Below are 27,150 nucleotides of genomic sequence, written 5' to 3'. Positions count from 1 at the left end.
ACATCCATTATAAAAAAAAAATGGTATCATCAAAAGAAGAAATAAAGGGAAACTACGCAAAAGTACAGATATCATCACTGTGGTCATAAAGTTGTGGCTGGCCTGTGTGAATCAGGCTTTAGTCTCTTCAGCTGACATCTTTTGAGGAATGGAGAACATGTGGGCTATTATTGTCAACAGACACGCTGACCCGTAACTTAATCCGTCTCCATGGGAACGCCGCCGGTACGGAAGCCGGCAGGGACAAGCGGCGCTCAAAAGGCGAAGCGGAGCAACTGGACCGCCGCAGCGGGAGGCCATGGCTGACTGACGTGGAGGGAGTCACACCGCCTTACTTCGGCTCGGTTTAACTCGGTTTGAGGGCGAAAGCTGCCGCTTCTTCGTGAGCTGCTGACCGAGCACGGCACGATGAGTGTGGACAAAGCTGAGCTGTGTGACTCCCTGCTAACCTGGGTAAGTTTTTCCGGGCTAACCAGCAGCTAACCAGGTGACAGCAGGTGTTCACTGGACAGGACTAACTTTACCCACAGGTGGCCTAGTACTGGCTAGGTTTAAACTGTTTAACATTGATTAATGACTGTCAGTCGAGCTTTGAAGCTGTGTAAGCACCTTTTTTTTAAAAAAAATTTTATCAAAGGTTTCCAACATGCGGTACGTGGACCAAAACTCACCCTACTGTGTCGTCCCCTAATCTTTCACATCAGACCAGTTTAATTAAATTTCACAGATATATGTTCTACTGTATATCCAGACTATTACCATTGAAATAATGATGGTCCTTTTTTAATAGCACACAATTATACATACATACATACATACAAAAAAAATCATAAATTTTTCTTGAAATTACTTAAAACTAATTTGACAATATTTTTATTTGATTATTTTAAACTTACTTAACTTTGTCCCAAAATGAAGTCCATTATAGTTGAATTTATTTTATTTTACATGAATAATTCAAATAAAGAGAAAACACTATACGATTTTATTTATCAACGTAAAACCCAGATGTAGTTCTGGTATATTTGTACTCGTATATTAAACAAGTTCCTACATTTCGAATTATTTTCATTTTGAACACAAATACGGATAGAAGACCTGTGCAAAAACAAAATGAGTTGTCTGAAAAGTAGTGGATAGAAATGAAACTTAATTAACTTTTTAATTGGCTTTTACTTTTTTTACAATCCAACTTAATTTATGGAACTATCCATGATCTCCCTCCAGCCCAAAAGTAATAAAATAAAGACAACATGCTCTATCATGTATTTATACTGTCCTCTAAAATAAAGGCCGTGGCTTTACATATGGAAAACGTATGAACAGAATGCCAGTCTATTCATACTTAGCGCCCCTCATTGGCCAGTTTAGGTGACGTAATAGGTGCACCACGTGACTTAAAGTTCTGTCAGTGTTATTTTAGCTCATTCATTTTTAGCTACCTCGCTAACGTTTTTATTTTAGCCCTAACCCAGGAAATTCCCTAAAATGTTTATTTTTTTTCGTATATATGTATTTTTAACCCTATCCCTAACCCAGGAAATACCCTAAATTTTTGTATATGTGTTTTTAAAGGTGGAATTTGCCGTGTTAAATATGTTAAAATGAAAAAAAGAAAGTACATGACACAATAATTCTTGAGTCAGGTGCCTTAGACCACTCGGCCATCCTGACACGGTGTAACCATAAAAAGGTCCAGAAAATGTACGTTTCCGTATCAATAGTCCCGGGGCTATTGATACATTTCCGTATCAATAGACACTTGGTAAAACAAAATACCTGAGGATTAGTTTTTGGTTTGCTAAAATTGTTGTGTTTAAAGCCAGTATTGTGTATTAACTATTCAGTGGTAAATTAAACCAGATGTAAGTCTTCACACTTTGGCCGACAGACGAAAGGAATTCAGTCAGGAATCAATAACATCAGTTGGTCATGTTTTAGCAAAAGTATTGAACTATTGATTAGGGGCGACAAGGACTAAAACTCGTATCTCTGTTTTTTTTTTATCTTCAAAATGGCGATATAAATCTCAATATTTTTAACTTGGAGTCTTACCAGAAAAACAATTTGTTGATGCAAAATGCCCCACAGGCACATTTTTAAACAAACTTACTTTACTGCTTTTGACTTTTTCTCCTATAAGGGACAGGATTTGTGAGTGAGTTCTGTAGTGTGTCTGGGTTACGACTCCTTCAGCAATCCATGTAACCGTGGTTTTCATACTGTTCTGAGAAGTAGCAAAAGCAGCGACTCCTAAAAATACCAAATAAGTTATAAAATAATATATTGTAACTTTCTATATATCCAAAATAGAAATCTCAATATATTGCCCAGGCCTATTATTGATTATCATATCAGGAAAGACTAAATTTAGCCAACCTGTTGCAGATATCAACCTGAGTGAAACCATTGGTTAGCTAATGTTTGACTGAAATGATTACATTTGTGGGTCTGTTTGTTTGCTTTTGTAAGTTTGTAAGCGACGAAGACATTTCAGACTTTGTCCTCTCTCTGTGCGATATTTACCTCAGTAAATAATCTTTAAACACCTTCTTACTCTAGTCTGTTGTTGTCACTCGACGTGTAGATAAACAGCACTGAAACACTACCATATTTTTTTGTGATAACTGTAAAGGTGTCACTGAGCCTAATTGTGTGTATTCACATTGTACCATCTCTAATGGGCTTTTCTACTGGTTTTTGTGTGGAAATTTACCTGGTACCACCTTTTTGTTGCGTCTGCTCTCTTTACCTTTAAACGACGTGGTAAATGAGTAGTGTTTTTGATATTCAACGGTTTTTATTGCGATAATTGTCTTGTCTGTTTTTTTTTAATTGGACAGTAATTGTCCCTGAATAAAGAGGCTAACTGTGCTCCACCTTCACCTCTAAACTGACTCTGTCTGCAGGAGGAAAACAAGCAGCTTACAGTGAGCCCAGAGGCTTAGGGTTTGATATAAGGCAACATGAAATTATATAATTCCTTTTAAGATCAGAATAAAATCCACCCTTTAACACTTTCCCACAGAAAGTCCAGCTAATATTATTTAAAAGTGCATAAAATCCCTCTGTAATTGTATGAAGTCTCAGTTTTTGGCACAGTTTAAAGCAGAACACAAAAGATTCATTGTAATTTTTTTTTTTTAATTATCTAGCTGCACTCTATTTCTAATTCAAAGGCTTCCTTGGTTTGGGTCATGTCTTATCATTAGCACGCATTTTAGATGTATTCATTTATTTTGAATAAATCTACTATAGCAGATAATAACTAAAGATATCTTTTCCACTATACATTTTACAGAAATCCCCAAAAAGTATTGACAAAAACATCTGTATTTTATTATTAAAAATACAATAAATGGGCAATCTACATTTACAGAGAAAATGCAAGTCATAATGTTGTGTTCCGAAATTGTTAAACCAGTGTTTAACGAGGCACGTTATTAACTAGTGATAGACCGATACATCGGCCAGCGGATGTTATCGGCTGATTTTTGCCTTTTTTTACGTGTATCGTATCGGTCAATGCGGGCTGCTGCGTTCGCTGATCCGCATTATTTACAGAAAGCAGAAATATTTTTTGTGTTCTACATCGCCTGTTTTCAATATTTGTTAAATATATTTTACTGGTTGTCGTCCTAACAAAGAACGATAAATGTTTTTTTTTTTTTTTTTTTTTTTAATTGAGACTCGTACCATTTGTTATCATCATTGTATCAGCTCAAGAAATTCAGCAGTCCCCATCAGTCATCGGCTAAGGCTGATGAAAAAAAAAAATTGGCATCGGCCCTAAAACATCCATATCAGTCTATCCTAGTTATTAGCGGTACTTAATCTGGAGTTATTAAAGGTATTCCCTGTCTTCACTCTTAGTTGCAGACCTTCCACGTGCCGTCATGCACCAGCAAGCACGACCTGATAAGTGGCGTCGCCATCGCACACGTTCTGCACAAAATGTAAGTGACTGCGACTACGCTGAAAGCCATTCCTGAAGTGTTTCTTTGCAGTTGCATTGAGGTAAAGCCTTTAGAAAACCAGCTTTAGTGTTTACGAGCCTCGTGTGTTGTCTGTGACGTCATCTGCGTTTGTTCAAGCATGTGCGCAAACCTGTTGTCTTTGTAGCTTCTTGAGGGCAGTATTTTTCTTCTTAAGCAAAGAATTGTTGTAAAATTGTGCTAGTTATCAATTTTACAATGTGCAGGTTTTCACATTTTTTTTTTTAATTTTTTTTTTTTTATTACTTTTTAAAAAGTCAACCTTTTGGCCTCATGTGAGTCTGTTGTTAAATCTCTTCTGCTCTCATTAACAGAGACCCTGCTTGGTTTAATGCGACGTGGTTGGGTAGAATAAAGGAGGACAACGGGGACAACTGGCGTCTCAAAGTAACTTATTAAACGATGACAAAAATGTCCTTTACTTTGATTTGAATGAACATCATTGTTCTTTTATCTCTGGATTTGTGTTTTCAGGTCAGCAACTTGAAAAAGATTCTCAAAAGCATGCTGGAGTATTACCATGACGTAAGGACTTCTCTCTCATTGTAACTTTACTGTCAGAAATGTTGGGATACAATGAGAAAATCTTTTTATAAACACTAAATATCAGGTTTGCCAATGAGTAGGTCCCCGCCCCCTTGGTGTGTCTTTAGGTACTGCAGGGGCTTCATTAGTTTTAAGATATTTTAGAATAGTTAACGATCCTCCACTTTTTATACGCATGTTGTCCCAAATAATCCAGTTCTACTTAGAAGTTCACAATTCTGAAAAAAAAAAAAATACAAATAAATTAACGAGGGAGAAGGTGGAGAAGGTGTTCTACTTAATTTGGCAAGTTTTTAAAGACTACTTTAGCAAAGAATTAACACATACAGAAAAAAGAATCTCAGAAGATGTACAGGTGCTGGTCATAATATTAAAAAATCATGAAAAAGTTGATTATTTCAGTAATTCCATTCAAAAAGTGTAACTTGTGTAATAGATACATTCATTTCACGCAAACTGATATATTTCAAGTGTTTATTTCTTTTAATGTTAATAATTATAACTGACAACTAATGAAAACCCCTAAATTGAGTATCTCAGAAAATTAGAATATTGTGGAGAGGTTCAATATTGAAGACACCTGGTTCCCTGCAAAGGCCTTTAAATGTTCTCTCAGTCTGGTTCTGTAGGCTACACAATCCTGGGGAAGACTGCTGACCTGACAGTTGTCCAAAAGACGACCATTGACACCTTGCACAAGGAGGGCAAGACACTAAAGTCATGGCTAAAGAGGCTGGCTGTTCACAGAGCTGTGTCCAAGCACATTAATAGAAGTGTACAAGCAATAGGGATAACCCCGCCCTGGAGAGGAATGTGAAACAAAACCCATTCAAAAATGTGAGGGAGATTCACAGAGAGTGGACTGCAGCTGGAGTCAGTGCTTCAAGAACCACCACGCACAAACGTATGCAAGACATGGGTTTCAGCTGTCGCATTCCTTGTGTCAAGCCACTCTTTAACTAGAGACGGCGTCAGAAGCGTCTCGCCTGGGCTAAACACAAAAAGGACTGGACTGCTGCTGAGTGGTCCAAAGTTATGTTCTCTGATGAAAGTACATGTAGCATGTCCTTTGGAAATCAAGGTCCCAGAGTCTGGAGGAAGAGAGGAGAGGCACAGAATCCAGGTTGCTTGAGGTTGAGTGTCAAGTTTCCACAGTCAGTGATGGTTTGGGGTGTCATGTCATGTGCTGGTGTTGGTCCACTGTGTTTCCTTATGTCCAAGGTCAACACAGTCATCTACCAGGAAGATTTAGAGCACTGCATGCTTCCTGCTGTTAACCAACTTTATGGAGATGCAGATTTAATTTTCCAACAGGACTTGGCACCTGCACGCAGTGCCAAAGCTACCAGTACCTGGTTTAATTACCATGGTATCCCTGTTCTTGATTGGCCAGCAAACTCGCCTGACCTATTGTGAAGAGGAAGATGCAAGACTCCAGACCCAACAATGCAGAAGAGCTGAAGGCCACTATCAGAGCAACCTGGGCTCTCATAACACCTGAGCAGTGCTACAGACTGATCGACTCCATGCCACGCTGCATTACTGCAGTAATTCAGCTGTACATGCTCATACTTTTCATGTTCATACTTTTCATTTGGCCAACATTTCTAGAAATCTTTTTTTTAATTTTTCTTATCGGTTGTAAGTAATATTCTAATTTTCTGAGATACTCAATTTGGGATTTTCATTAGTTGTCGGTTATAATCATCAAAATTAAAAGAAATAAACATTTGAAATATATCAGTCTGTGTGTAATGAATGAATATAATATACAAGTTTCACTTTTTGAATGGAATTACTGAAATAAATCAACTTTTTCATGATATTCTAATTTTATGACCAGCACCTGCATATGATGCACTCTTAAAAAGATTTTTAATTTCTCACCTTGAGTAAGAATGTCAAAGTAGTCAAGTGTTTGTATGTATCTAAAATTTAAAAATAGTTGTTTTTTCAAGTTCAGGATTTTGGCGTCACCATCTTAAGTTGCTTACAAAGCATTGTGGGTTGGTCGCGTGTGTGTGCCAGACATCATGCCAGTTGACCACACAAACTCTGGGGATGATTGTGAGGTTTAAGAAAGAATCAAGTAATCCATCCATTGTTCTTTGATCATCTTTTCAAACTGCAGCAGTGCATTCATTCATAAAATCATTAGGGTCAAGCTAACATGTCTCAAATACCAGCTCATGTTCCCTATTAGTGGGTTTACAATCTAATGCTTGGTGATTTCTGCTTCACAATGATTAGAAGAAGTGTAGGATAAAAAAAAAAAATCTATCACTATTTTAAACTGTTTACCTCTAACAGCAACCTTATGTTTGCAATAGCTCATTAAATGTTTTTTTGTGCTCCAGCCTAACGTATGATCCTTCTCTCCCAGGGGTTGGAATTTATTTCAGGCTCAGTAATTGTGATTAATTGTAACTGAAATTCAGTTGAGAACATACTTGTAATGAACTTTCTGAGGATAATAAATAATTGTAAATTAATTGTAATTGGAAAAAATGCTGTCACTGTAATCGTGATTGGATTGTAATTGAAAGCATAATTGTAACTGAAATATGTAATTCACCCCAACCCTGTTCCCTCCCTCTGAAAGGTGCTCGGTCATCAGCTGTCTGAGGAGCATTTGCCCGACGTGAGCCTCATCGGTGAAATGGGCGACGTCACCGAGCTGGGGAAGCTGGTGCAGCTGGTGTTGGGCTGTGCTGTCAGCTGTGAGAAGAAACAAGGTGAGCCGTCCTGAAACGACACATGTGATTCGTCTTTGGTCCCAAATGACATGAATTCACTTACATGTGTTAAAGCCACCTCATTGTAAGACAGCAGAAGCTTCATTATCTGTGGTTTGATGCAAATCTAGCTGTCGGTTGTCCTCAGTGTTTCGCTGCACATTCACCCGTCTTCCTTGTTTTCTGTCATACAGAGAGAATCCAGCAGATAATGACACTGGAGGAGTCTGTCCAGCATGTTGTGATGACAGCCATTCAGGAGGTGAGTGAGCCAGCTTTCAAAAAGTCTGACGCCTGCCAAAACGTTCCACTGCAAGGCTTCCCAGAGCCTCTGAATGTATTTTAAATCTTATCAATCAGATGATTTCCTGTGGTTAATTTGCAATTGATTTGAACAACTGCACTGTTGCATATGATAATTAAATTGACAATATGGTTGTCAAATTTTATTCAAAATGTATTGCAGTCAAAACCAAAGTAACCATTCATCATAAAATGAGTGACTTTTGGGAATTTTTTTGTGTTGCCTTTGGTTGTTTCTTTTTATTTGCACTTTATCTGTGCTCAATGGGCCCAGCTGCTCTGTTTTTAATGAATGCAAGACACAATACAGAATTTCCCAAGCCCTTATTGGAAAAGGGGACAAAATCCCAGATTTAATTGATTTCTGTTAAACATGCAAACACCTGAGAACTGTTTCAACCCCTTCCTACATGCAACCAGAACTGGATATATATATATATATATATATGCAGCTTATATTTACTCATAAGGCTGGGATTTTGTTCTAGCTGATTCTCATCTGCTTGAATTTGCCTTTTGAGGACAAGTGATTTAATTTGAATTCCCAAATTGACATCTTTTTATTCTCTGTAGTACAGATTATGTTGTATAAACTAATAATGCGTTTAGAAGTTTAACCAAAAAGTATATGACTGCACTTATTGTCTGTCTGCTGCTTTTCTTGTAGCTCTTATCAAAGGAACCTTCCTCTGAACCAGGAAGCCCCGAAACCTATGGAGGCTTTGACTATCAGGTAAAAAATTAAAACACCTCTTCCTTTTCATTTTCACATCAGATGAAAAGATATTTTCTTTTTTGTTTCTCTTGCAGTCCAGGAAGTATTACTTTCTGAGTGAAGCGGCTGACGAGAAGGAGGATTTGAGTCGGCGCTGTCGAGACCTCGAGCATCAGGTGAGATTGGAAAAAATTCATTGTTTTTCACGCCCAGACATGCCCACTCTGTGAGGGGTAAAAACATACAAAGAGCTCTGTTAATGATGATTGTTCTAACTGAGGCTTTGATGGGTTTACGTTCCCCACTTGTGTCCAGCCTTCATACAGTCACACAATGGGCCTGTACTACGAAGCTGGATTTCCTTTTATCTTGCAAACTTCTGGGATTTTTTTTGTTGTGTCCTGTACCACGACGCTGGCTAACTTCTTAATGGGCTATCACCATGGTAACTTGGGCTGAAGGACAAATCTGGTCAGGAGAAGAATAAGATCTGAGCGAGTATGACAGTCCTGTCTCCTGACAAATCGGTTTTCTTGGAAAATGAGCTGCCCATTGTTACAAGATCCTGATTGGTGCAGATCTGACAGCTGCTTTTAGAAAAGAAAGATTATGAATAGATGAATGCAATCCTTTCATTTACCGATGACATCCTTTAGGAAAGATATAGATTTACATCTGATGGACTGGTCTTAAGAATTTTATATTTTGATTAGCACTATGAGATGACTATTGTTGTATTTGGTGCTATATAAATAAAGTTGAATTTAATTTAATCTACAGTCAGCTAGGGCTGGGCAATTTTGCCTAAAAAAAATCTGACTTTTTTTAAAGAAATATACTGTGTGTGTTTCTGTCTGTTTCCGTGATTGCGGTTGGTCAGACGCTGCAATCACCGCCCGTTGCACGTGAACGACATGCATCTAGCCAGGTTGAATTCACCTACTGTAGGTTAAGTGAAAGTGTTGATAACCTGCTTTATAGTACAGGTGCTCGGTGACGGAGAATCTTTGTTATAGGTGAAGCCCGCAAACGGAAATAAATCCCGGATATACTTTTCCAGCTTCGTAGTACAGGCCCCATGTGTCAAAGTTTAGATTTTGAATGCTCTGAAAGATAGAGGAGCAGATTCCACCTTATTTTCTTTGGCTTTTATTTTTACGCTTGCTTTTTTTGTGCGTTCCCTCGGCTTGTTTTTGCACACGACTGAGAAGGGACTAATTAAGATTTTCTTTTTTTATTTAAAAAGACAACAGTTGCATAAGAACATCAAGATTAAACATTGTCACATTGCCTGTGGATGGAGAAGCAGGAGCCAACAATAATTTGCACCGCTCTCGGCCCACCTGTTTGTTTACTTGCTCAGCCCACACGTTTTGGATTAGTCATTTGTGTTGTTTTGAAAGCTATTTACTGTTGCTGGACCAGGGCTAAAGCTTGCAATCTGTTCTGAAGTTCAGTGCTGGGACTTCATGGAGCCTCGTGTCTTCATGTTGGACACGGTTTATCCTCCTCAGTCATTCTCTTTTATCCCAGAGCTTCACATTAGTATATTAATTCTTTTATTTGTGGATTCTGACCTTGAGGCTAATGCTAACAATCGTCCCACTGATACTGGGATGGTTGAACACCAGCTGACTTTACAGCACATCATGTAAAAAGCATATTTTTTAAAGACAGCTTTGCATTTAGAGCAGTGAAGGTTTTGCTCTACAACTCATTTTTTCTCCTATGCTAATAAATGTAGTTTTTATTCACTTTTTTTTTTTTTTTTTGTATTTTGTGCTTTTTCCTGTTTTTGTTTTTCCAACAATGTCTGTGCTATGTTCCCCGTGGATAGCTGTCGATGGCTCTGGAGGAAAAGTCGTCCCTGCAGACGGAGATGCGCTCTCTGAAAGAGAAGCTTAATCGCCGCGACTCTCTGGACGCCTCCGCCATCACCGGCAAGAAGCTGCTGCTACTCCAGAGTCAGATGGAGCAGCTCCAGGAGGAGAACTACAGGTACAGAAATAGTTTGCCCTCAAACTGAACCTGCGTCGTGTGTCTCTCTCAGAGCTGAGCTGGCCAATTAATATCATGATGCAAACACAGGGAACTTGTACTTTTTATTCCTGTTCTGCCTTTAAAACATTGTTAGAAGCACTTAAGTGACTTTCTTTAATCTAAAGCAGGGGTGTCAAACTCATTTTAATTTAAGGGCCAAATACGAACCTGTTCGATCACAAGTGGACCATAACAAACACTTTCAACTTTAATATGTCTAAGTTGGCACTTCAGTTATAAATTAGACCTGAAATTTGGAAGGCATCAACAATAAGTGACAGATACTTAAATGTCCTATGATTTATTTTTTGAACCAATTTTAACTTAATTTGGGGAGATTTTTGTTGAATAATTTGAGAAAAATTGCAGGATTTTGGAAAAACGTTGAGTTCTTTCAACAACAATTTACAACTGAATTATTTGGTGATTTACACAATGATTCATGTTTTCTGTCATTTTCATTTTCTCCAGGGGGCCCAATTGGATGCTCGGGCCTTGAGTTTGACACATGTGATCTAATGTACCAATGGGCCTCTTTGGCACCACATACAGAATAAATTCTACAGTCAGAAAAAGGAAAAGAAGCATTATTACTTTTTCATTGTTTTCAAGATGGAGAATATTAATAGATTAGAAATCTAAAACACTTTAGATATCTTTAGCCACGACAGTTCGAGGAAATAAAAACTGCTGGAAAAAAAAGCTTCTCACTGTACACATTTGGCTTCGCTCTCTCTATTTCATCCTCGTATGATGCATATCACACTGTTAATAGTTACTTATTAGGGGTGGGGGCAATATGCTTTTTACTGATTCGATTTCATCATGATACTTTGATTTATATTCCGATCGTGCAAGTATTGTGATTTGATGGTAACGATTATTGTGATTTTATTTTCTTCATCCAAAAACAAAAGTTGAATCCATACTGTTCTAGAAACAATAAGTCAAATCAGTTGCTCTGACATTTATTTCAACTGTATGAAACCAGGTAAAGGGTTACCAAGAGTTGTCATTCATTGCAGTTGTTTTCATTACAAATGTCTTTCATCTTTAGATCATGGTTTTTATGTAAATATTTACTGATTTTTTTTATTTTATTTTTTCTTCTCCTAAAGGATTAATACAAAAAACTAAAAGTTATATATAGACGTCATTCCTGCCTGTGACATCAAACTGTGCTATACTTGTGTTTATCTTTATTATTTTTGTACTGCAGCATCTCTTCTTCTGAGTAACAAGAGCTGTGTGTGTGTGTGTGTTAGGCTGGAGAACAGCCGGGACGACATGCGTGTGCGTGGAGAGATGCTGGAGCGCGAGGTCGGCGAGCTTCAACACCAAAACGAGACTCTGACCAGCCTGGCTCAGGAGGCGCAGGCCCTCAAGGACGAGATGGACATCCTCAGGTGAGACCCCAAAAATAAAGAAGTTCTCTCCATACCAGCCTGGCTCATCTAATATTCAGAAAACACACGCACTAGAGGGGGAGGAGGGGGGGCTTATGTAATGAAGTGTGTTGGCCCTTTTTGCAAGTAAACAAGTTGTGTCCTCGACAAAACTGTAGAAAGTCACGCCTGGTGGGTGTCGAGTCACGTGGACGGACGTTGTCCAGTTTTTCTCCGCCGCCTTCTTGCTCATTCATAATTATCACTGTAAGCTTTCTGCATTAGTACAAATGGGGATTACACTGTAAACAATGTGTGATAATGAGATGTAGAGCAAGAAAGAGAGGATTTCTTGAGTAGAACAAAAAGATCTGCTAACAATGACAATCATTTGTTTAAGTGTCAAACAGGCGACAGCTTTGCAAAGTATCCAAACTATTATCTGGATTTTTACACTTCATCATATTTACAGCAGGTCAAAGGCTGCTTTTTTTTGTTGTTATTGAGAATGAGTATTTACTTTTATTTGGTTTTGTACATTTGTCAGGAATGCCAGTTTTTCACACACTTAATCCAAATAAGAAACAAACCTATAACAATTAACTACATAACTATGTAAGGTTGTATTTTTTTAATGCAAATGGTGCAGTTCCTTAACTTTTTTCAACCCAAATAAAAACATTCAAAATTACTGAAAAATACACAAAAGAAAACCATAAGTAACACAACAAAAAAATACACAAAATGATCACAATATACACAAATTACATCATAAACACACGAGGCGACGACAAATAAATAACTGAAAAATATTCTAAAGGACAATAAAAACACACAAAACAACAAATACACAGTGACTCCAAATCACACAAAACAATTTAAAAAACACACCAAACTTAAACAAATAATTACACAAACTTTATAGAAAAAATTACCCGAAATGAATACAAACAAAAAGCAAAAAATATAAAAAAAATACACACAAACACAAAGCCCTTTATTTCTTGCATTTTTGCTTAGAATGGTCTATATTCTAAATGCTGACATTAATGTTGATAATGTAGCCCTCGAATCAGACATTTACATTTTTATTTATTTTTTCTCACAGTAAAAACTTAATTTGATAAATTACAACAAATAAAGTTCCTACAAAAGGCATTAGCTTATTTTTTTCACATTCATAACTATCTCTTGAGTGCTCTAAATGACAAAAATATATTGACTACTTTGTGCACTTTTTTGCTTAAATTTAGAAAATAATAATAAATGCCACGATCGTTTTTGTCTGATCCACTTGGATCTAATTAAACTGAGCCGTCTGTCCTCTGCAAACTTCTCCTTTTTACGTCATGATTATCAAATCCATTTTTGTTCAGGGATAATCTGATGCTTTGTTGGTTTCTAATCTGAGGGAATTCTTGAAGTGTTGGATCTCTCCAGGCTTCAACTTCCAGGCTGTGGCCCTTTTTATGGATTCGCTGTAACAGAAACATTCCCCACGCTGCCCACACACAGACGTCCATTCAGCTCGGCTCTCCGACATCTGTGTTGATAATGTGGATTTCATGCACTGATGTAGACGTGCGTCAGAGTTGAGGACACGGTGTCTAAATTAACACATTAACTGCTTGATTTTTTTTTTTTTATTATTATTTTTATATATACCCTATCCTGCGGACTGTAAGTGTCACCGGTATTCATGTTGCCTTCCACAGAAAACCCACACTTAGAACGCTCCGGTCAATAAGATGCATGCCTGAATGTATTTTGTCTACTACGTACAGGTAAATGCATCATAGGATTTCCAGTACAATGTCGTCCACAAACGCCATTACTATCTACGTATATCCATGTGATGAAGTGTGAAAGTGCATTTTTATTCATTTTTTATTTGAAATGCACATGAAGCTTTAATTACAGCTACGTGTGAAGCCACATTGCATCCACTGGGAAATGCAATTCAATTTACTCACTAGATGGTGCTGCCAGCTGACAAAATCATAGATATGTCACTCTGAAAAAGTTAAAAGAAAAGTGACACAATTGTATCTCATTTTATTATAACTTAATCTGACTTTGGACTGAGCTGCGCTTCATGCAGGGCTGTTTAATTGCCATTTAAAATGTTCCCAAATTTAATTTTTTTTTCACACTTTTGCTTTAAAGGCGTTCCTCAAAACCTCCCAAAATCCTGCTAAAAATGTTTCACAGGAAATGAGAAAACACTTGTAAGTTCATATTTTTTTTTATGTCAGAAGTGAAAACGGTGCACTCTAATCTTGCAGGATCTCCATAGGTGTCGTAGTAATGACTTTTGCGCTATATTTTAAGTCCTTTTGTTTATCTCTAAACACTTGCTACACATTTCCCATGAAAGGAAAATTTGTGATTATCCTACGAAATGCAGGTGAGGGTATATTTAGGGTTAGGGTCAATTCCTTTTTTCAGTTACAATTCAGTTATGATTACAATGACCAGCATTTTTTTTTTACAATTAAAGTTCAATTACAATTAATCACAATTACTAAGCCTTTAATAAATAATCCCATAAAACATGTCCTTTCTGTAAACATCTCTTATAACGGGTCCTAAATCAGCTGTAAAATACACTGGAAATGAATGTAGTTCCTATTTATTAGTTACCTTGTTAGGCTTCCTAATTAATGAAAATATAGGTTTTAATATTTTTGGTGTGGGCGTCTGAGCCTTTTTGTGTCATTATACCCCTAGATTTAATTTTTATTAAATGGTAAAATGTGGGAAAGCTTTATGAATCATATTTTAATAATTGCTAACTACTTATGTGTAGAACTGTATATAGAACTGTAACATGATTTTGTAGTTTTGTTAAATTATAATTGTAGTTATTGCCACCAAAATTCTAAAAAAGAAATCAAAGTCAATTATCTGAACTCAATTACAATTTAATTACGATTATGACAGCAACAGATTTTTAATATTACAATTGTAATTTGGCCACAATTGTAATTAATCAATCACAATTATAAATGACCCCAACCCTGGTCATAGCTATAAGTCACATTTTAAATCCATGATTTCTGTCTGTTTTCTGAAACGTGGAATACCTGAGGTCAGTGATGCCAGGCTAAAGATTTTAATTTGTGTGATTTGGAGGGGAATTTGAAAACAGACTAAAATTAATATTATCCACCAAACAAATGTAAAAAATGACTGATAAAGTTCTGCCCTGGGTTATTTAATGTGACCTCCGCAAACGGTGAATTTTTCCCATTTCTGCTCTTCCTCTGCAGACACTCGTCTGACCGGGTGAACCAACTGGAGGCGCTGGTGGACACGTACAAACGAAAGCTGGAGGATTTGGGAGACCTGCGCAGACAGGTTCGCCTCCTGGAGGAGCGCAACACCGTCTACATGCAGAAAACCTGTGAGCTGGAGGAGGAGCTTAGACGCGCCAACGCCGTACGCAGTCAGCTGGACGCCTACAAGAGACAGGCAGGAGGAAGAGGAGATGAAGAAGCTGCTCTACGCTTTATCTTTATCTCACGCTGTTCGTCTTTCTCTTCCTGCGTTTCTCAGGTTCACGAGTTGCACAACAAACATTCTGCAGAGGCCATGAAAGCTGAGAAATGGCAGTTTGAGTACAAGAACCTTCATGACAAGTTTGACGCTCTGCTCAAAGAGAAAGAAGTGAGTTTGGCAGCTATGAGTCATGTATCAGAGATTGTTTCTGATTGGTTCATATAACATCAGGCCCCACCTCTTCCCCGTAACCGCAAAGTTACAACCTGATTTTTATATTACAAAAAGTAGTGGATGTCTGATTTACATCGGCATTAATGAGGTGGATGGACAGGGTTGTTTCTGATAAAAGGTGAATTAAATTTTTTTTAGTATGTAGCTCAATGATTTTTGAATGTTTATCAAAACAACATAATTTAGTGCACAAACGTTGTCTGCATGTTATTAAAAATAATTCAATTGTATGGGAATGGATCATATTTAATAAGAAGTCAATAGAAAATAAGATGATGAATTGTATGTCAATAGATTAATTATAGCAATAGGATCCTTGCGACTCTTTAAAGCAAACAAACCTCAGTCTCTCATTGCACCGTAAACATGAATGATCTAACCATGGCGTTGTCACACATGTTGTGCTGTACGGAATCATTGACACGGCCAACGACTCCTCGCCGTAGCTCCTGTGCTGCGATAGGACGGTGACTAATGTCCTCAGAGGTGGGAGTCGTCAGGAAATGCAATGTACTGACATTTCCATCGACTCCATCCACGTGAGCGTGCACAGCATATGGCGTTCAGTGCTAAATACAGTGTTTACTACTGCGTATATAAATACTGATTATATAAAGATTTACTTATTACCTGACCAAACACTGAAAAGTGTCCACAGCCCAGGGGTTTATAAACTTTGTAGGTGCTACTTAATAATACAACAACAGAAATTAATGTATGAAAGCATATTTAGTAGTTTTCAGACAGTGTAAGGCTGCTTTAGCTGAAGGGAAACTTCATGATTTTAGCCTGATGGTCATAATTGAATGGCCTTTTTGTGAGTTGGATACTGTAGGACTGATGTCATTACATCTGTTCTAACTAAGGGTGAGTATTGGCAAGAATGTTGCAATACAATACGTATCACGATACTTTGGTCACGATGCAATATTATCACGATATATCGCAAATTCTACCCAGTTAATGTCAAAATTAAACGTAGAAATGAAAAGTCAAGTTGCTGTCCATGTTTATCATAAGATATTGATCATTCAGAGGACAAACTGAGTCAAAACTATTTGCTTCAAAACATCCTATTATTTATTATTAGTGTTGTTGCACATTTTCACTGAAAAAAAAGAAAACGGTGTTACACACTGCCATCATAAAATAAAGTGCAACAAGTTTCTTTTCACTGAAACTACTGTGTAGAAGTCTCAAAGTAACCATGACGACATAATGACGGCATTGTTACTGTAAATGAGAACATTAAGGATAAATCACCCTGAGTTACTGATAATGCACAAAAATAAGAAAAAATAATTTCTCCTGTTGTATCAGTTTTTTTTATATTTTTTTCTATTGTATCAGTTTAAACACTGATTTGAGCAGATTATATGAAAATAAAATGTTTGTACATACATGGATATTGCAGGCATTACACACTGCCATCATAAAATCAAGTACATTAAGTAAACATTGCAACACTTTGAAAACATTGTAACCATTGAAATATTGCTCAATTACACAAACATTTTGATTAAATAGGGTTAAATGTGAAAAAATAAATAAGTAAATTGATTTTTTTAACATAAAAAAAAAATCGACACCCAAAAAATCGCGATATATCGTGAAATCGATTTTTTTTTTTTTTTTTTTTTTTTCTTTCTCCCCCACAACCCTAGTTCTAACAAATCTTTTTTCTTTTAGCGTCTGCTCTCAGAACGAGACACGCTCCGGGAGACCAATGACGAGCTCAGGTGTGCACAAGTCCAGCAGAAATGTCTCAGCGGAGCAGGTGAGCAAGTGTCGGCGAATGTTGTGAATAAATAGGTGTGACTGTAAAAAAAATCAAATTATTTTCTATAACCTATTTTTTATTTGTTCTTCCATCATTTCTTGACTTTACATTCATGTTTTCTCCACAGAATTGTCTTTCTCACAGACGGTTATCCCTGTTGTTTTGCCTGCAACATTTAATTTCTCTCTTGCGGCAACTCTGCTCTCCACATGAGCACAAAACCTTTTTTTTGTTTTAGTTTTTGTTTAGTCTGCTTTAAGTCTGGATTTTAATTGATGAACACGTTTGTGTCCCAGTGTTGAGGATTTCCCCCTAATTTCCCACTAACATCTATCACTGGCTGTGTTTGATGTTGCATTGAGTCTTGGACTGTTTTTAGGGTAAAAAGTGTTCTATAGCGTAGCTGGTATATATATCAACCAAGTCTTGTACATTTCGCATATTGTGATTTTGACTTTAAAGGTAGAATACTTTGTGTTTTATCATATTGTTCATTAGTAAAGGTCGTTTTATGTTTGAGATAAATAAATCAAATGACAATATAAAGCAATCATTGCTCACTTAAAAAGAACAAAAGAAATTTGACATTTCAGCAACTGCATTATATATATATATATATATATATATATATATATATATAGTATTTAAATACATAAAAACAAGCATTCATAGGCCTAGCTATATGTCCCCATGTCCACCTACTCATCAGATTTTAGTCCTTGTACTGATCTAATAAGTTTTGCTAATAAAAAAAATGTAATTTCTTTATATTACAACTCCCACGTTTAATTTTCACTGTTCCAAAGGGATACCCCACAAACTGAGATGCACATGCTTGATGACGTCCGACAAGAGGATAAATGTAAATCTTAATGATGCAGTGTTGTTCTAATGAATCTGGTCTTTGTCCACTGATTTGAATACGTCCCACTGCGTTTGCAATGTGCGTCACAATTGTAAGAGTTTGAAGGCAGCAGATGAATTCAAGAACAAAACACTTTTTGAGTTTGACGTCTTTGTTTCGCAGGTCAAGTCCAAAAATAACATCAGGCTGCTGATTTGAAAGCTGCCAAGTGTCCAGCTGACTCTCCCTCTCTCCCTCCCCGCAGGAGGCCTGTGTGAAAATGACGTCGCGGTGGGAAACCTCGCTGAAGAGATCATGCCCACCGAGCTCAAGTAGGTCTATTATTAAACGGTGGAGAGCGGGGCAATCAAACTGTGACGCTGTAGTTCCTCTGAATTCGTTACTAATGTGCTGCTGTACTATCAATAGTCCTTTTAGTCAGAAACGCACAGAAACAAATGTCTTTTCTTGGAAAGCGAGCGAGCCATTCTACTCTGAGATAATGACGCAGAGAGGCAACCAAACTGCTGCTTTTACTGAAGACTTTAATTATCTAATTAGCTCCTCCACACAGTGTGCTTTTAGCATTTTATTCTTTAATTCTTTCCAACTGGTTTGTATTTGTCACAAGCTCCAAATTTGGTCTGCTGGTTTAATAAACAATAAACTACATCCAATACAGTGCAGAGAGGGTTTAATGCACAGATGAGCATCTTTTACCACAGCGTGGCCACAGAAATGTAATGGTTTGATCTGAGGGCCACATTATCATCATTCATGTCAGCATTTAAAACAGGGGTGTAAAACTCATTTTAGTTCAGGGGCCAAATACAGACCAGTTTGAGCTTAAGTGGGCAACAGATCCTAGGTGGAAAAAGAAGAAATTCCACATTAATGTGCCCTGGTTTCCACATACAAATGACACACAAATGATAAAATATGTAAGTACGTCAGTCTCTGCAGGATCTTCACTTAAATTTGGATGATTTTAGGAATTTGGGGGATATTCGGGCAACTATTTGGGGAAAATTTGCCAGATTTTTAAAAAATTAAGAGTTATTTCAACAATTTGATGTAAGAACTGGAAAACTGAGCTTTGTAAATATTGTTGATTTCAATTGAATTTTTGTATTTAGAGGGGACTGAAATATCTACAACTGAATTAGTTCAAACATTTTATAATTTATCTTGGGTTTTGTTTTTCATAATTTTTTGTTTCTCGAGCAGGCCGGATTTGATGCTCTAGAGGGCCGGATTTGGCCCCCGAGCCTTGAGTTTGATGCATGTGATATAGAATAATGTCCACCCTAACCATTGAACATAAAAAATTGGGAGCTAACCACGTAGTTGTGCGGACCTTTTTTTTTTTTTTTTTTTTTTTTTGCATCTTTGGACTTTTTTGATCACTGCCTCAAAGAGGGATGTGCTTGTTTTTTATTGTGCTACAACCTAACCATTAACACAGGAAACAACAAAGGGTATTATGTTGTCATTTTATACTTTAAAGCTCTTCAGAAACCCTGTTTTATTTACAAAAACCAAAATGGTACGACGTGACAGCCGTTCACATGCACAGCTCAAACAGATCAGCTCATCTTAGGAAAAACAGGTGAAATGTAAGGGAATGCTGTTTACACTCTGGAACAGCATTACACAGGGCTGCAGCTTCATAAAGAAGAAATACACTTTGAATTGATTCTCCCCACTTTTAACAAGAAGTGACACCTCAACATCTTGTTTGTAAGTGCCCATGACTTGTCTCCACAGATAAGAATTTAGCTTAGCATGTCTCGTGAAGCCCTGTTGAGATGATACTGCTGATAGTTGTGACCCAGAAAGTCTGTCACCATAAACACGGCATGCACCGTCATTCTGTAGCTTCATGATACCTGAAATAAGAGACTGAACACATCAAATGAAACGCCACTTTTTTTTCTTGTCTGCTAGATAAAAACCAGATTCAGATGATTGATGATTTTTTTTTTAAAGGTCCTATATCATGCAATTCAACTTTTTTTTTTTTTTTTTTTTTTGCTTTTAACCTTGTTACAATATTTTTTTTAATCAAAAGCACCCTCAAAGTATTGTTGGGATTCCTTCCTGCATCTCTGAGAAATCCTAAATAATCCTACTCTCTCAGCTGCTTCTCTGCCCTCCAATTCTAGTGATGTCACTAGAATTATGAACCGTCCCCTCCAGGAAGTGCCTGCTGCTGATGCCACGTCTCCACAGTGAACACTGCAGTGTAGGCACCCAGGGAGTAGACATCGTATCACCTTTGACTTGATCTGACGTGTTTGTGATCCAATGCAACGCAACGGTTGAGGTGATAAACAAATGATTATCACTTTAAATGCACTATTCCTGTATTTAATAAAGATGAGGAGGAGAAGAAAGTGAATTAGCAGCTTAACACTCCAGTGATTGTTTGAAGATGCTTGATGAACACACAGCGCAGAGACGGACTCGCACAATAGCCACTTAAATATCCATGTGTTTTACTGTAATGTGCAGTTTTTTGGCTGAAAACAATAACGGTGTGTGGATGGCAAGAGAAAAAAGATCACTGATCTGCCTCAGAGCGAGTCATGCAGGAGCCTCGCAGGCAAGTCACTCATAAATATGCACAAGCAGGCAGTAAACAGCACATTGGAGAGTCACTTTTCAGAGGCTAAAGCTCTGGAAAACAGGCGAGTTTGGGAAAATAAACATCAAATACTATGTTTTTGGGGTTCTTTGAACAAATGGAGATGGGTGAAAAATGCATGATATGGGACCTTTAAATTAGTGTAAAAGCACTTTGCGCTTCACTCGTCTGCATGAAAAGTGTTCCAGTAATAGAATGGAAAAATAGAATGCACCTTTATTGATCCCCAGAGAGGAAATTCACTTTTGCAGGAACACAATAAAAAAGTGCAGATAGTAAAAAACTAAATAAGACAATAGTGAAAAATGTAAGAACTGTAAGGCAGACATAAATTTGAAAAAAGAAAAAAACACAATGTGCAAATTATAATTGAAGGAATTGGGTTGAGGGGGTTTAATAAATCTCATTATGGAGCTTTGTTTGACTTTGAAACAGAAGCTGTTTAACAGGTGTTTGCCTGCGTTGTGTGTTTGTGTGCAGAGAGACGATGGTGCGTCTCCAGAGTGAGAACAAGATGCTGTGCGTCCAGGAGGAGACCTACAGACGGGAGCTGACGGAGGCTCAGGCTGGTCTGGAGGAGGCTCAGCGCACCAAGAATGTTCTGGAAACACAGAACAGGTAGGATGGCATGTGTTCTATCTGTCATGCTGTGCGTTCTTGGACGTGAAGGAGTGATATCTGCCTAAATGTCAGCCCGCCCTCTGGACTGTGTGCTGTGTGTGGGCTGCAGGACAGGCAGCAGAAAGCCAGATTGTCCCCTTCGCTCCGTGTGTATGTGTGTGTGTGTGTGTGTGTGTGTGTGTGGACATGTGGACATGTGGGTGGACTGTGTGTGTCCATCACAACACCAGGCTCACCACCAGGGTGTGGGAAGGAGGAGAGTACTGTAGTGAGCGTGCTCGGTGTGGAGCAGAGAATGGCCAATCAACACACGCTCTGAAGAGCTTCAAACAGTAAAGGCTTAAAATACAGAATAAATAAATGAGAAATGGTTTAATCTAGTGAGAGAGTGGCAACAAGGTTATAACAAAACCCTGGAATCATTTTGATCTCTGATCATTAATGATGACACGAGAGAAAAGACAGAATACATTTATAGAAAATCTGCCAGTAAAAGAATTTGTTTACAAAATAAGAGAAAAAAACCAGCAACAGCAAACAGTGATGGACTCAGTGAACCCACATCCTGTTATAAAACCTAGAGCACAGTCGGCCAATCAAATCTTCTCTATCATGGAGGGACAAGAAGCCTGACTTTGCAAAGAAAAAGTGCATAAACTTGATTAATTCGTAATTATTAGTTTGTATTTTCTATCACATCACACGATCATATTCCTAACTCATCATTTTCATTTCAGCCTTGGATAATTCAAGTAGGGGTGTCCTGATCCGATATCAATATCGGTTCAATATCGGCCTGAAAACAAATATTGGATTCAAATTTCCAATTTTTTAATTTTTTTTTATTAAAATATTGAACACTGTAGATATTATGTTGAAGGTTAAAATGTATGTAACCCATTGGTTAATAATAAATGGTTCAGTTTTTCTCAGACCTCCTGTTGCTGACTATTGTTCTCTGTTTGAGTGACATCACATGATCAAGCCTTTTCTAACATTCCACACTACAAAATACGTAATCATTTTTTTATTAAAGGAAAAATCAAATAAAATAACTATGTATGATTTATGCTGACATCGGATTAATATCGGTATCAGCCGATACGCAAGGCTGCAATATCGGTATCATATCGGAAATGAAAAAGTTGTATCGCGACATCCCTAAATTCTAGTGGTTTTATATGTAGTAATATAAATAATACAAAGATTTCCAACAAAATTAATCCATCATTATATTAAAAAGTGGCTCTTTTAGTCTAATACAGTCAGAAATCTCACTTAACCACGTCGTTATTATAGCAACATAACGCAGTCGCTTTCTTTGGAAAATTCTTCCATGTCTGAACATTGTTCTATTTTTTATTTTTAAATACATTATTAATTTAAAAAATATATGCACAAGTTCCCCACAAATGATAAAACAGATGAGTAAAAAGCAGGTATCATAGCCCACTGAAGGTGGATGTGTGTGTGTTTCCACTCTGCTTTCCCCTCAGACTGAACCAGCAGCAGATCTCGGAGCTGCGCTCGCACATCGAGGAGCTGCAGAAACTGCTGCAGGAGCGTGACAGCAAGAATGAGGATGTGAGTGACCTCCTCCTCCTCCTCCTTCTTCTTCTCTGCTTTTCTACAATCGATCCAATAGAGAAATTGGACCATACACACAGTGTGCAAGCCGATAATTCTTAAACAGCTCAGAAAGTTGATTAAAGCACAGAGAACCAATCCGTCACAGAGTAAACTACTAGTCACTGTTAGTTTTAAGCCTGCTACGTGCACGTTTGTTGCTACTTCTACTAAATTCTAAATAATTAAAAACCTTTTTTCGGACTTGTTTTTCTTACTAAAAAAAAAGTTAAAGGGGGCGCAAGCACAGACACATACGTTTTTATTGTTATTAATAGTAATATTTATTTATATATATATATATATATATATAACATTGCATATTCTAAAAAATAAACTGTATAAAACAGAATAGGTAATTTGTACTGTAATTCTAATTATATCATTTTGTTTGTTTTTTAAACTTTTATTCGTCCCACGCCATGTAACAAGTATGCGTATTGTATTGTATTCAAGACACTTTGATAAGAATCCAATTAACAATTTTTTTGTGTTGATTTTATTCCTATTTAATATACTTGCATCAATAAAGATATGTGCCTTGGCTCACAAAAGGATTAAAAACAGTCATCTAAAACATGCAGGACAGGAGCTCTCAAGGATTAGACTTAATGCTGAGAAAAGTAAGGGCTGACTGTTATCTTCAATGTAATTTTGGGAATCTGTTGGAGGGGGAGGGAGAGAGAGAGTGTTTAGATGAGTTTGCCTGCCTTTGATGAGCGTTTTGTGTGACTTTAACTCGTGTTTTGCTGTGCTTAGTCACCTCTAACGCCTGTCCGTCTCTGTCTGTCTCCCTCCGCCCACCTCCGTTGGTTCACCGTGCCAAAATCAGGCCATCGTAAGTACGGCCCGCCCGCTCTCCACCTGGCCAATGATTGCTCTCTCCCTTTCACAGCTTTGACTTTGCTTTCACGTGTTTAAAAAAAACCAAAAAAAAAAAACCTTTCCAACCAACTACTTCATGACATTCCCCCCTTTATTTCTTTCTTTTAGTCCTCCCTGTTGAAGAAGAAGCTAGAGGAGCACCTGTAAGTTACCCCTGCTTTGTTTATCGTTGTGAGTTATGAAAGAAACGTATGTTTGAACTCCATCACTGTTTCAGGGAGAAGCTGCACGAGGCTCATTCAGACCTGCAGAAGAAACGAGAGGTCATCGACGACCTGGAGCCCAAAGTGGATGGAAACAGTAAGAGGGATACTCAACATGTGGTCTGCAGCCACATCGAGGCCCAGCTTTCACTGAATGAGGGCCTTGTTTCCAACTTTTTCTTTTTCATTTGTGTTCTATGTTTGGCCCATCTAAAGTTATTTAAGTGTAAGTGAATAGCATCAGCTTTCACATAAAACTTTCACGTTCTTCCTCATCAGTGGCCAAAAAGATCGACGAGCTCCAGGAGATCCTGAGGAGGAAGGACGAGGACATGAAGCGGATGGAGGAGCGATACAAACGCTACGTGGAGCGAGCGAGAACGGTCAGTGTACTGTTTCATTAAATTCATCTGGAAAACATTTGATGTATTAATTTAACTCAGTTATTCTGCAGGCTTTGATTTGAGATCTTTAATGTTCTCTCCTCGCTATCTTTGTTCAGGTGATTAAAACTCTGGATCCTCAGCAGCAGCCGCCCACTGTGATGCCTGGCGTCCAGGCTTTGAAGAACCAGGTGATGGAGAAGGAGAGGAAGATCCAGCATCTGGAGGTTTGCTCCTTTTTTTTAACCTAAGCAGATTTAAATCTGTGCCTTCCACACTGATGGATGGAAACATTTCCTTCTCTTCAGCACGATTATGAGAAGAGTCGAGCCCGACACGATCTAGAAGAGAAACTCCTCATCACAGCCTGGTACAACATGGTGAGTTCCCTCCCCAGGAACATGAAATTCACTCTGAAACGAGAGCATGCGGAGAAGGCAAGCCTCCACAATCTGCCGTGGATCAGTGATCCTGATCATGGTATCATTGGGAGACTTTTTATTTTTGAAAAAATCACAATGAAATGTGCAATCAGGATCCGATCCAGATGATTTTCAGTAAGGTAATTAAATTACCAACCCGATATAACCGAGTCAAATTTGTCAAAGATCGGTCAATTACTGAAAAATTAATTTTAAAATTTCACCATTGAGATAAGGATTTTTTTCATCATTTTTAAACTAATCTAGAATCAGTATAGTGATCTAGATTCCCTCCAAAATGTAGGGATCTGCCGTAGCTTAAGACTTATCAAACTCATGGCCTTGGAGCCAAATCCAGCCCTTTGGAGCATCTAATTCGGCCCACAGGAGAAGGTGAAAATGACAGAGAAAACATTCATCATTATGTAAATGAAACTCAACAATATTTGCAGGTGCTCACAGTTTTCCAGGTGCCTTTATTACTTGATTGCAGTCATTTTTAATGTTAAACTGTTGAAAAAAAACTAAATTCGTACAAAATTTGTCAATTTTCCTCAAATTATTTCACATTATTTCCCTGTTAGGACTGATATCTGTCACTAACTGCTTGGATATGGTCATCTTTTTACATATTTAGTATTTTATGTGTACGTAGAAGTGTAAACAATACTATTGAAATTGCTTGTTTTCTTCTATAAAATCTGTGGCCCACTTGAGATTAAACTGCTCTGTATTTGGCCCCTGAACTAAAATGAGTTTGTCACCCCTGGCGTAAGATTTATTTTTGGTTCAAATTTTGTTAAAATCCATTAAGTACTTTTGATGTAATCCTGCAAACAGACGAACATAAATGCTGCTAAAATATTAGCTTTTTGGCTGAAGTACAATAGTTAGTTAGTTAAAGTAATCCCAAAGGGAAACACAAATATTGAAAAAAAATACTATAAATATTATGAGGAAATCATATATCAATAAATAATGATGTTAATCTACAGGAGTTGTTATACTTGAATCTCCTCCCTGTGTTTTGTTTGATCAATAGTGATTGATTAGTTGTGTATTTGCTCCTTCAGGGAATGGTGCTGCATCAGAAGGTTTCCAGTGAGCGTCTCGGTCCTTCCAACCAGTCCATGTCGTTCCTGGCTCAGCAGAGACAGTCCACCAATGCCAGGAGAGCGCTAACTCGACACAACCCCAGATGATCCTGAGCTGATCCCGGGATCAGGTGATCTGATCTGTGTGCCTTCACTGCTGCCCCCTGCTGGCTCCACAGGTGAATGCATCCTGGAGTCGATGTCCTAACGAGGCTGCGTCACCTTTTAAGGTGTTTTTCATCAACTCAAAGTCTCTCAGACTCACTCCAGTTTCCTGAGGATTTTTTGTTTAAACATTTTGATTTTAATTTTTTACTTTTTAAGCGACTCTTTGAAGGATTGGGGTTTTTTGAAATCCTACTTGAAGTGCTACAAAGGACAGAACTCTGCTCGATCCTTTTAGTTTACTTTATGTAAAGGTCGGAGACCCTAAAAGCTGCTTATCTCAGCGTTTTCCTCTGAAAACTTGACTCACAGTTTGTCTAAAAACAGACCAAAGCACTTTTGTCTGGAGGAGCGTAGCTTTGTTCAATGCCTGGAACCATAATGATTATCTGTAGGATCAGGGTTTAGGTTCTTCATTAGTAGTTTTCATTTGAACTTAAAGTGTAATTTCAATGATTTGTCGCCTCTGTGTGTGATTATGGCTGTGAAACTGTCTTCCTCTCCTCCTAATGATGGAATCAGGGTTTCTGGTTGTGGGTACGAACTAATTGCACGCTTCACTTTAATCGGACAGGAATATAAACCTGAGATCTGATCTTATAACACTACACTAAAACTGCTGAGTCATCTAGATTAGAATAAGCTTTAATTCTTCTTATAAACTGAACTGCTGGAGGTGTTGTTGGTTTCTGTGTCGACGCTGCTGTAACCGTGTCCTCCCTGTGTGTGTGTGCTTCAATCTCAGCCGACCAGAGTCCTGCTGTTTGTTCACCTTTTCTTTCTACTTGTGTCTTATTTAATTAGTTGGTGTTTGGTGTGATGTGATTGTTTGCTGCACTCTTGCATGCGCGAGGATTTCACTCTGTTTGGTTTGTAGATCGTAGCACCATGGACGTCACACGGGGAGGAGAACCAAACGTTCATCCTGTAGACACTTAAAATAAACCCACATCTCCAGGAAAAAAAAAAAAACATCTGTGGTGTTTTTATTGCTTCTTCTTTTCTTTACAGTAGGGTCAACATCGT

At 37.7% G+C, this 27,150-nt stretch overlaps 1 protein-coding gene across 2 annotated transcripts; it reads left to right on the top strand.

Moving 5' to 3' along the window:
* Nucleotides 1-239: 239 nt before the first annotated feature.
* On the top strand, nucleotides 240-27,150 carry hook2 (hook microtubule-tethering protein 2). Of its 2 annotated transcripts, XM_028455382.1 has the most exons (23): nucleotides 240-453; nucleotides 3,874-3,956; nucleotides 4,310-4,382; nucleotides 4,470-4,520; nucleotides 7,144-7,276; nucleotides 7,471-7,538; nucleotides 8,247-8,312; nucleotides 8,390-8,470; nucleotides 10,132-10,292; nucleotides 11,600-11,740; nucleotides 14,992-15,193; nucleotides 15,278-15,388; nucleotides 17,144-17,231; nucleotides 18,344-18,410; nucleotides 21,206-21,343; nucleotides 22,843-22,930; nucleotides 23,805-23,810; nucleotides 23,966-24,000; nucleotides 24,075-24,157; nucleotides 24,340-24,443; nucleotides 24,563-24,670; nucleotides 24,752-24,823; nucleotides 25,939-27,150. In XM_028455382.1, the coding sequence occupies exons 1-23, from the start codon at nucleotides 409-411 to the stop codon at nucleotides 26,065-26,067; spliced, it is 2,133 nt and encodes a 710-aa protein (XP_028311183.1). In that variant the 5' UTR covers nucleotides 240-408; the 3' UTR covers nucleotides 26,068-27,150. The 2 variants fall into 2 exon arrangements, with proteins under 2 accessions (XP_028311183.1, XP_028311184.1); XM_028455383.1 differs by lacking the exon at nucleotides 23,805-23,810 and having other exon boundaries at nucleotides 25,939-27,148.

Source organism: Gouania willdenowi, chromosome 8 (genome assembly GCF_900634775.1).
Source record: "Gouania willdenowi chromosome 8, fGouWil2.1, whole genome shotgun sequence".
In the NCBI taxonomy this organism is placed as follows: domain Eukaryota; kingdom Metazoa; phylum Chordata; class Actinopteri; order Blenniiformes; family Gobiesocidae; genus Gouania; species Gouania willdenowi.
This window is presented reverse-complemented; position numbering and strand designations above follow the sequence as displayed.

What these genes read in the sequence shown, in the direction of transcription:
- hook2 (XM_028455382.1), top strand. Translation starts at nt 409, where the DNA reads ATGAGTGTGGACAAAGCTGAGCTGTGTGACTCCCTGCTAACCTGG. An exon ending in GTGACTCCCTGCTAACCTGG is followed by an intron (nt 454 to 3,873) that starts GTAAGTTTTTCC and finishes CTTCACTCTTAG; the next exon opens with TTGCAGACCTTCCACGTGCC. An exon ending in CTCTGCTCAAAGAGAAAGAA is followed by an intron (nt 15,389 to 17,143) that starts GTGAGTTTGGCA and finishes TTTTTCTTTTAG; the next exon opens with CGTCTGCTCTCAGAACGAGA.